This window comes from Poecilia formosa, unplaced genomic scaffold, assembly GCF_000485575.1.
Source record: "Poecilia formosa unplaced genomic scaffold, Poecilia_formosa-5.1.2 Scaffold367, whole genome shotgun sequence".
Classification (NCBI taxonomy): Eukaryota; Metazoa; Chordata; class Actinopteri; order Cyprinodontiformes; family Poeciliidae; genus Poecilia; species Poecilia formosa.
This window is the reverse complement of record NW_006800306.1, coordinates 422,391-432,236: the sequence shown is the minus strand read 5'-3', so window position 1 is coordinate 432,236 and position 9,846 is coordinate 422,391. Positions and strand designations below refer to the sequence as shown.

General features: G+C 38.8%; 1 protein-coding gene across 4 annotated transcripts in view; it reads left to right on the top strand.

Annotated features, from left to right (window-relative positions):
* Window positions 1-9,846, top strand: part of LOC103153908 (poly [ADP-ribose] polymerase 4-like) — a 46,804-nt gene that overhangs the window by 11,061 nt on the left and 25,897 nt on the right. The window contains exons 16-35 of one of the 4 annotated variants that reach the window (XM_016662284.1): window positions 161-309; window positions 386-517; window positions 1,113-1,199; window positions 1,269-1,433; window positions 2,308-2,348; window positions 2,491-2,572; window positions 2,756-2,893; window positions 3,000-3,189; window positions 3,721-3,791; window positions 4,774-4,961; window positions 5,046-5,145; window positions 5,959-6,126; window positions 6,264-6,344; window positions 6,423-6,503; window positions 6,577-6,672; window positions 6,744-6,854; window positions 7,343-7,363; window positions 7,546-7,569; window positions 8,297-8,320; window positions 8,952-8,975. In XM_016662284.1, coding sequence (XP_016517770.1) covers window positions 161-309; window positions 386-517; window positions 1,113-1,199; window positions 1,269-1,433; window positions 2,308-2,348; window positions 2,491-2,572; window positions 2,756-2,893; window positions 3,000-3,189; window positions 3,721-3,791; window positions 4,774-4,961; window positions 5,046-5,145; window positions 5,959-6,126; window positions 6,264-6,344; window positions 6,423-6,503; window positions 6,577-6,672; window positions 6,744-6,854; window positions 7,343-7,363; window positions 7,546-7,569; window positions 8,297-8,320; window positions 8,952-8,975 — 1,973 coding nt within the window. Of the gene's footprint in view, window positions 1-160; window positions 310-385; window positions 518-1,112; window positions 1,200-1,268; window positions 1,434-2,307; window positions 2,349-2,490; window positions 2,573-2,755; window positions 2,894-2,999; window positions 3,190-3,720; window positions 3,792-4,773; window positions 4,962-5,045; window positions 5,146-5,958; window positions 6,127-6,263; window positions 6,345-6,422; window positions 6,504-6,576; window positions 6,673-6,743; window positions 6,855-7,342; window positions 7,364-7,545; window positions 7,570-8,296; window positions 8,797-8,951; window positions 9,841-9,846 lie in introns of those variants that run through there. The other 3 variants (XM_007574997.2, XR_001659063.1, XM_016662285.1) reach the window with 3 other exon arrangements.

The window sequence follows — 9,846 nt, the reverse complement described above, 5'->3', positions numbered from 1 at the left end:
ATTTTCCTCGAGGAATTTTAGTAATCGAGGTACTCGAATCATTCGAGGAATCGTTTCAGCCCTAGTTTTAATAATAAAATAAAAAGCTTCAGTGTGGTTTCTACTTTCAAATACATTCCCATCTAATGTGTTTGAAAGTAACAAGCCACCCTGTCTGCAGATCTCACTTCAGAACATGTAGAAGAAGATCTAGAAAACGTGAAGAACCCTCTGGAGGACGTTAAAGCTGGTCTGTTGGACAGCTCAGGCCAGCAGCTCCCCCTGCAGGCCGTCCATGTGAAGTGCAAACTGATGGATCTGCTCTCCCAGGTTGGAAAGAGAAGCGCCTGGATCAGCTTGGTGTCGCATTAATCCTGGTTCTGATTCAGGCTTTTTCCTCTGTCAGGTCATCATCTTCCAGAAATACACCAATCAGAGCTCAGTGCCCATCGAGGCGAAGTACGTCTTCCCATTGGACGACTCGGCTGCTGTGTGCGGATTTGAAGCTTTCATCAATGGGAAACACGTGGTGGGAGAGGTAATCTGAAGCTGAATATTTCACAAAACAAAATACAACCTAATTTAGAAAACAACTGAACAGCACTGACGCAGTTCAACCCAATGTGTTGTCTGTTTTTAAGCTAATCTGCCTCATTTGCTTTTGCCGCTCCTCTTTAAATCTTTTTCTGGCCACATTGTAAGAAAGATGTTGGAGTAGAGGATATAACCAGATCCATTATTTGCTACAAATGATCAACCGTTCACTTAAGAAATGCTGTTGCTTAATTTTGGGAAGGAAAATGTTTTACTTCTTCAAAAACGGAATTGAATTATTTATTTATTTAATTTTTTTTTCATGTTTAACGTATTTCAAATTTTGTACAAAACAGGCTGAAGTTGTTAAATGGAAAATCTGCAGAATGTACCAATTGTTTTTCCCCAATTTATTGTTGGTATGCCAAAAAAAATATTTATTTCCAGCTCTTATCAAAACCCAAAAAAATAAAAATAATCCCAAAGAAGTTTGGGGCTCTTTTGCATCAATTACTGCATCCATGTGACGTAGCATGGAGGTGCAGTGGAAGGCCAGGTTGCTTTTTAATATGACCGTTCTGCTGTGTTTTTGTTCTCAGGTGAAGGAGAAGGCAGCAGCTCGTAAGGAGTACAAACAGGCGATAGCAAAAGGCCACGGAGCGTACCTCATGGATCAGGGCGCTCCTGTATGTCCAGCAACATCCTGATGGTTTCAGGAACGTATCCCAGCCTTTCTGATTGGTTCCTCTCTGCAGGATGTGTTCACCATCAGCGTGGGCAACCTGCCGCCCGGCGCCACCGTCCTCATTAAGGTGACCTTTGTGTCAGAGCTGGTGGTCAGAGACGGGAGCATCCTGTTCTCCCTGCCGGGCAGCGTGGCTCCATGGCAGGAAAGCGCCGCGCTCAACCAGACCACACAGGTAGGGGGCGGAGCCTGTACTCGGAGGCGGGGCCAATAATTGGTGGGTTTTTAGAAAAGTTTTAGAGGAAATTTCTTTCAAAATAGTTGCCATTGTGTGGCAACAAAGTACAAAACTTAATAGAATGATGTGTTGCACTTATCTAGAATACACTGTTCCCACAAGTCTGAACTGGAAGTGGTCCTGCCACTAAACCGCCATCTTGGTAGGCAAGCGTAGCGCGAAGCATAGCGAAACTGTGGCTCTGAGATCAACAAAAATAAAATATATTGACCATCTTGACCAAAGTGCAAGAGCAACGTATGTCTAAAAAGTGGCTGCTGTCATAGTTCACTGCCTTGTGAAAACAAAGAGTGCGTTTACCCTGGACGCATATAATCAATGTTTAAAGAGCTTTGTAAAGGACGTACAAACTCTTCACATGAATAATAAAGCTCTGGTGACTGGCAGAGTAAGTCCATGTAGTAACATACATGTAGGCTACATGTTCACTGACAAAAGCTATGTTGGCAAGCTAATTTTGCTAGTTCAGCAGTAAGTACTACAGTAAATATCACTGATATTTATCTTAGTATCACACAGAGGTGGGTAGAGTAACTTCCAGTGACAGTTTAACCTAATTTTTTTGACTGGATTTGAAGTTGGAAGTTTTGAGAAGAATCGGGACATAACGTCAGTTACACAACAGTGAAGAATAAGCAAATAGCATGAAAATGCTTTGTAATTTGTTTTTTATTCTTCTAAAGGGTCTTTAAATTTTTAAGTGTAAATGTGATTTATTTCTCAAAAGGAATGGGTATTACTATAATTTTCTTTAGTCAATTTAGGAATAATTTTAATCAGAGATCATTTTATGTGCTTTCTAACCCATCAGGTCTCTGTGGAGAAGGTTTGTGTGGCCAGTGAAGCAGCAAGGTGAGACACATTGAATTTAGTTTTTTTTAATCTCATGACATTACTTATCTGTTTTCTTATTGGGTTTAGATTATTTAACCTTTAACCTTTTTGTTTGGTTAAGTAAATGTGAAGAAACAGACTTGTTCTTTCTGGTCTTCAGAGAGTTTACGTTGGACATCTCGGTAGAGATGCCATTTCAGATCTCTAGCCTGACGTGCATCACTCATCAAGTCAAAATTAAGGTGCCATTTTTAATAATAAACAATCATATCATCTGCGTATTATTACAAGTTCATTTTTCTGGGTTCATATTTAGTATTTTTATGGAGTTTTACCTCTTAAACTTGTTTTTTGAAGGTGAATCATTACTGTTTATCTGTTTTTTATTTTTATGTAACTCATTTTGTTTGCATTCTGTCGTCCAGAGGATGGACTGTAAGGCGGTGGTCAGTGTTCTGCCGGGTCAGGTCATGGGGTCAGATGGTTTCCAGATGTCTGTCACTCTCTCTGAGGTTCATCTTCCCAGAATGTGGGTGGAGAAACACCCAGACAAGGACAGCCAGGTCTGTTTGTCCTTCCCTCTTTCACACCAATCTGTTTTCAAAGAGTCCCTGTACTGAACCCTGAGGCACTCCACACTAAGTGAATTAACCCTCTACTCTGCTGCAGGCCTGCATGCTGGTTTTCTACCCAAACTTTGAGTTTGACTCCAGCTCTGAAGGCAGTGAAGTTGTTCTTTTGCTGGACACGTCTGAGTCCATGAAGGGAGAATCGTTACAGCTGGCCCAGAAAATCGCCCTGCAGGTTTTAAAGAATCTGAAGAACGACGTCAAAATCAACATCGTTTTGTTTGGAACAGGTTGGTATAAGAGCAGAGAACTGGTCAGAACTGAACTCTGATTCATTGTTTAATTTTGGGACTGGATATTATTTAAAACATCCAAATCAAAATGTGAACCAGGTTTATGTTTCAGAGACTTTTCCCAAATTTGCACTGTGAATTCCAGAAACACACCACCATCATACAGGTTGCTTTCCTTGAACTTGCAGGACACTTTCCAAAAAAATACGTTACTCTCCCAGAACGTAAGGGTTTCTTTCCTAAGACTTGTAGATTTCTATTCTCAAACTTGCAGGTTACTTTCCATGAACTTGGAAATTACTTTCCGTGAAGTTATAGGTCACTTTTCTTCAACTAACTAATTGCCATCCTGAGAGAATTTCATATAACCTTCAGCATACAAAATGCACTGTCTAAAAGTTTCCTGTTAATAATTTAAAAGTTGCAGAAAGTTGTTGGTTTATTTAGTTGCTACATTCAGGAGCAACCACCATCTCCTCTCCATCAGCCTGACTTGGTTTTTTGATTTGTCTTGTTTTTGGTTTTCAGATCACACAGAAGCTTTCCTGTCGGCTCAGAAACTCGACGAGGTTCAAGCTGAAGCCAAGAAGTTCATCAAGGTGAGTTCAGACTCGTTAGCAAGGTTTTTATTTGGAGAAAATGCTCATAATTGTGCAAATTAATGCTTTATTTTTAAAGGTGTTTTAATTTTAGCATTTTTAATTTTTAAAAAGCTGCTCTGGTTTTAGTTGCAATGATTAGCTGTATTTCAAACTAATGTTGAAACCAGATATTGATATGAATTGCATAAAAAGCTAATTTTTCATAGTCTGTCATTAAATCAGACAAAAATATTTATATTTTAAGTTACTTTGGATCATTATTATTTTTAGATTATTTGGATTGTAAATGCTTTTAAAAATAACTCAAACTCTAGCATTTGGTACTCATTAGATGATGATGTCATGGCTTTGTAAGGTTCTGATAGGTCAGTTCAAAACATTTGAGGTGAATGGAGGGAAAATCATAAATATAAATAATTTTGGTAAGCCTAACTGAAATATTCAGTCTGAATATGGGAATGTGTTTTTTCTTTGTTATTTTTTTAAATTATAATTTCTGATTTTGGAATTAAAGCTGAACGACTAATTGTCTTGATCGTGATTAATTGATTATTGAAATAATTGTCAACTAATTTCAGTCATCGTTTAATCATAAACTAGAGAACACAAACTGTAAAAAAGACAATTTGCTGGAAGAGCAATATATTAATAATAGCAATGAAACCATAACTGTGCAAAAATCTATTCTTTGCTATAAATAACCAAGCATGCACTAAAGACATGCTGTGTTATCGCATTTTAGGTAATAAATGTTAGTTTTCTTATTTAAAAAAGGAATTTAATTATTTCATTTGCAGCTTTTATTGTATTTCCAATATTGTGTTGGAAATACAATATAGTAAAGTGGTTAAATGAAATAAATGATCAATGTAGAAGGAAAAGAAAAATCAAATACTAAAATAATCATTAGTTGCAGTTCTACTTGGAATTAAAATGTATTTCCAAACTTTTTCAGTAATTCTCTTCTGTCTGCTGTTAGAGCTGCTCTTCAGTAGGGGGCAGCACTGAGCTGTGGCGGCCTCTCCGGGCGCTCAGCCTGCTGCCGCCGTCCGCCGGCGTTCGGAACCTGCTGCTGCTGTCGGACGGCCACATCCAGAACGCGGCGGCCACCCTGCAGCTGCTCAGAGACAACGCCCAGCACAGCCGCCTCTTCACCTGCGGCTTCAGGTGAGGAAGGTCTTCATCCTTCGCTTCCTTTTCATGTTTAGTTTCCCTTCAAACCTGGTGAAGTGGCTGTGTTTGTCATTTCAGCTCCACAGCCAATCGCCACATGTTGAGAGCCATGGCTCAGGCAGGGGGCGGGGCTTATGAGTTTTTTGACTCTAAGGCGAAGCACACCTGGGCTGAGAAGGTGAGACTTTCTAATTCACATGACAAACTCGCATACAATTTTTCTGTCGGGCTAAAGTTTGAGTCGTAATCACAGTGTGACTCTGGACAGTCGAGGCTTCTGCTAACTCCTGACATAGCCTTGCAAGCTAATTAGCTTTGTTGGATCTATCACAGGCAAGTGCAAATTTATCGCCAGTTGGCTTTTTGAAGTTTGTACATTTCTGCAGAGCTCATGCCGACCCCTCCACAAGATACCACCCTGGGTGGTTGCCCATGTCGACCATATCAGAAACTGCCACTGACTAAAAGTTTATTAAAAATTCTCTGCAGGACTTGTCAAAAACGTTGGGTGATGTTAACTGTCACCTGCAGGTGGCAGTATTTCCTAATTTTTCCACACTCCTGCCTCACTCGGCCCATTTGAAGTTGTAGACCACAGTCAGTACGGCGAGTCACAAAATATCACTTTTAATTTCTTACATTATATCATTTTAAATTGAGCAACACAAAATCAATTATTTTGATTGCAAAAAATCACAGAAGCAATCACGAGATTCTGGATGAACTGATCAATAAAAAGAAGGAATTTAGAGTCAGCTATTTATCAATATTTTAACAATTTGTTAATGGGTTTTATCAATACATTCTGGCACAACTGGCCCTTGACAACATTTATGATCTTTTTATGACCCAAAATGAACGTGAGTTTAATTCATCTGTAGAGTTCTCCACATGTTGCATTTTACAAGGTGAACATTCATCATGAAGGTTAATTTGAGTCTTATCAGTTGAGCTGGAGACGTTGTGATACCTGAACATGCTGTGGCTGCAGGTGGAGCGCCAGGTGAAGCGCATGTCGTCTCCCGGCTGCAGCTCCGTCTCTGTGAAGTGGCAGCAGTTCAACCCCAGAGCTCCTCCAGTTCAAGCCCCGAAGCAGCTGAACTCCCTGTTCAACGACTGCCACACGCTGGTTTACGGCTTTGTGCCCCACTGCACTCAGGTATTCAACTGGTTCTTCTTCTCTGCTTTACCTGCTGGGCCAGGTGGATCAGAGAAATTACAAAGAAGAGTAAAGTTGATCATGAGCTGGCTGCAACTAACGATTAACAATAATAAAGTCTGTGATTTTTCATGCAGGCGACTCTTCTTGGAGACTTGCGTGGTCAGGAGCTTCAAACCATGGTGTCAACAACAGAGCTGCAGAAGACCAGAGGAACGGTAAGGCTGTTTATTATCGTATAAACACATTGAAACATGAAAAACAATCAACCTCAGCTGTTTGATTTGTTGTTTTAGTTTCTTCATAAGCTCACAGCGAGAGCCCTGATCAGAGACTACGAGGATGGGAACCTTGATATCACCGAAGCTGAACACGAGGTCAGCATGTGTGTCACCTTTGACCTCAAATCAGAGCTAAACTTTGGTGAAACTCCTGTTTTTGTGTTTTCAGGGTAAAAAAGCAGAGCTGAAGTCCTTCATCATCGATCTGAGCAAAGAGTTCTCCATACTGTCTCAGTTCACCAGCTTCGTGGCCATCGAAGAGAGGGTCTGTTTGTTCTCATGTCACGTTTAGAGATGTGTTTTTGAATCAAACCAAAGTCATTTTTCCTGTTTTAGGATTCTGGGAAGCCAGACGATGGCGTCACAGACATCCCGAAGCTGATCGCAGAGGAGGACGTGGACTTCCTGCCATACATCACCTGGACTCTTCCTGAGGACAAAGAAAAAGTGAAAATATTTCTGTTAATATTCCTGGGGATTCAAAACTTGTATAAAAGGTTTAATCTGTGTGGTTATTTTTAAAATACTTGTTTTGCAGCCGCATCAGACTCCATTTTAACTCACCTCAGTGTAAATTTGATCCACTGGTGGGAACAGAAAACAAAGAGTTGATCCCTGAGGGGCATCACATGTTTTCGATGCAGCTGTAGCCAAACTTGAGAAATGTTTCTGGAGTAGTGGAAATTTATTGCTATAGGAAACATGATCATATTTAAATCAGTTCTTTAAGATTTTTTATTGTCTCTGCTGCAGTAAAATACAAATTTAAAAGCTTTGGAAGCTGAGGAGATAATTGGAAGGATTTTAAAGAAATGGTTCTGCTTTTCATAAAACACTTACCTCAGGTTTGTGGCAGGAACTGGATAATAATGATGAGAAATAGTTAATTATTGCTCTTGTAACTGATTTTCTTCTGTCTGCTCTCTTCTTTTTAGGTTGTGGTTTCTGATGCAGAGGTATTGATATTTTTTAACTCGAATGTTAAGAAAGAGTTACAGCTAGAAGAAATCTATCTTACTGTTTGCTATCTTAGAGGAATAGGGATTTCTACCAATAAATTTGAAGCAACTGAAGTGATCGGATGCAGATCAAACCTTTCTAATCGACTTTCTATTCCTGCTTTCTGTTTCTTTTACAGTCATCTGAAGAAAGCGATCTCGAGGTACGAACCTTCACACATAAATCTAGTATTTGTGTCATATGGTTTTCACTTTACAGTATGATACTTTAATACTTAACAAGAACGAGTATTTATGGAGTAATTATCAGGAAACTTTAAGCTAGCTGTAGGCAGGTTTAGACTTTGAAACCCGTACAGTTTTTCTGGGATCTTTTACTTTACCTTCCTCATTAGTTGAATGCATTTCCATATTGTAAGATCCAAACCAAAACCTGTTAACATAAATGGGTTTGGTGCTTTAACATTAGAGATCCAGGGAATCCAAATCTTAAAAACCAATGGAGCCTTGATATCAGATGGATTGGTGGATGTTAGATGAACTGTGGTAATCATGACTCCTTTCCTCTCTCCTCCACAGAGGAGGGAGCTCCAATCCCTGAAATGAAAATTAATAAAATTATAACCAATAACTCCCAAAAGTCACAGCAGTTACTCTTTGAAACCTATGCAGAGTCACTCCAAACCTTAGTTTCCACCACTGTTGTTTTTTTTAGCTACTCCTTTACAGTTTGTTACTTTAGGCCCTTATTTATGGCAAATTTTCATAAATAAAAATGTTAAGAGTTACAGCTAGAAGAAATGTATCTTAATGTTTGGCATTTTACATTAGCAGTAATTTTAGCTAATAAACCTTAAAAAACATAAGTGATCAAGCTCAGATCATACCTTTCTGATTCTCTTTCCTGCTTTCTGTTTGTTTCTTTTACAGCTATGTGACTTGATCGGTGGTGATGTACGACCCTTTACACACAAAAATAATATTTGTATCATATGGTGAATATGTTTTTAATTGATATGGATTTCAATTTACAGTTTGATCAATGTTTCAATAAGAACCAGTACTTATTGGGTATCTACAGCTCTGGAAAACATGAAGAGCCCTACTTTAGATCCATATTTCTCAGCCCCTTTTAGGGCACATGCAGCAAACCAACAGTTGGTTGTTTACATATTATCTGTGGTTCACCTGTGACATTCTCTCAGGGCACTGATGTGAAAATATTGGAAATCAGACAAGTACATAGATATTACTTGCATCTAGAAGCACCTTTGTGGATATGACGGGTAATTGTAGGCCAATTACAGGATACTTACAGGTGATTCAAAGATTTTATGAAGAAGCACAAAAGGGTGTCAGTAAAGTTATACTGGTATCTATAGGTGTCCTTATGGTGTCATTATGATGTATTTTCTCTAAGTGGCAGCTAGGTATTGATTATATCTGACATTTTAGATAAACAGTGACTTCAACTAATAAAACTTGATCAGCACTGATCAGGTTTTATTAGTCAATATAAGTCATCAGGTGCTGATCATTTTAACTAACTTTCTGTCCCTGCTTTCTGTTTGTGTTTCTTTTACAGAAACCTACGTTCCTCCATTTAGAAGTACAAACCTTCACACACATTTACATGATATGACTTTTTAATTAATATGGCTTTCATGGTTTCATCTGGGTCTCTTTGGTGGTAACACTTGACAAGAACCAGTACCTATTGGGAAACATTAAGCTAACCATGGGCAGGTTTCCAGTTTGTGACCCTTTTTTCTGGTTCTGCTGGGTCTTATCTACTTGCATCTTGGAGTAACTTTGGGTGTTTTCCACTGGGAAATCGCACTCTAACCTGTTAATGTGCGGTTTGGTTCTGCTCCTCGTTACTGTGGACGGGCTGTGATCACCTCAAGGTTCTGGTTCTGATGGACTCAAATAAACCAGATATTTAATTTGGTTTCATAGAAGTTCAATGCTGACCCAAACATAATTATAAACACTCAGGTCAGCTGATTATTGTGGCGTACATATAATATAGTTACATTCTGGCACTTTATTTTTTTAAATGTGAAACATTCTGGATTCAGATAATGGAGTCAAAAAATGTAAACAAATTCCCACGCCTGAACTTTGTTTTATTTTTAACTCTAAACAAAAAGTGAAATTCACATTACACCAAGTTAATGTGTAATTTGGACAAACTGCAGCTCAGACAGAAGCTGATCACAGCTTCACCGTTTCTCTCTCCTCTGTTGCTGCCTGTTTTTCAGAGACAAGCTGCTAAATCAAAAACAGGCAAAAGTTACCACATTTTTTTATTAAACAAATTTTAAAAAGGATTTACACCAGGAAGGAAGGGATTGTAATGTCTTGTTTTTTACTTGAACAGGGATTTTAATTAAAACTTTTAACATCATAAGAGATCAAGTGTAGATCATTCCTTTCTAATTCACTTTCCTGCTTTCTGCTCGTTTCTTTTACAGGCA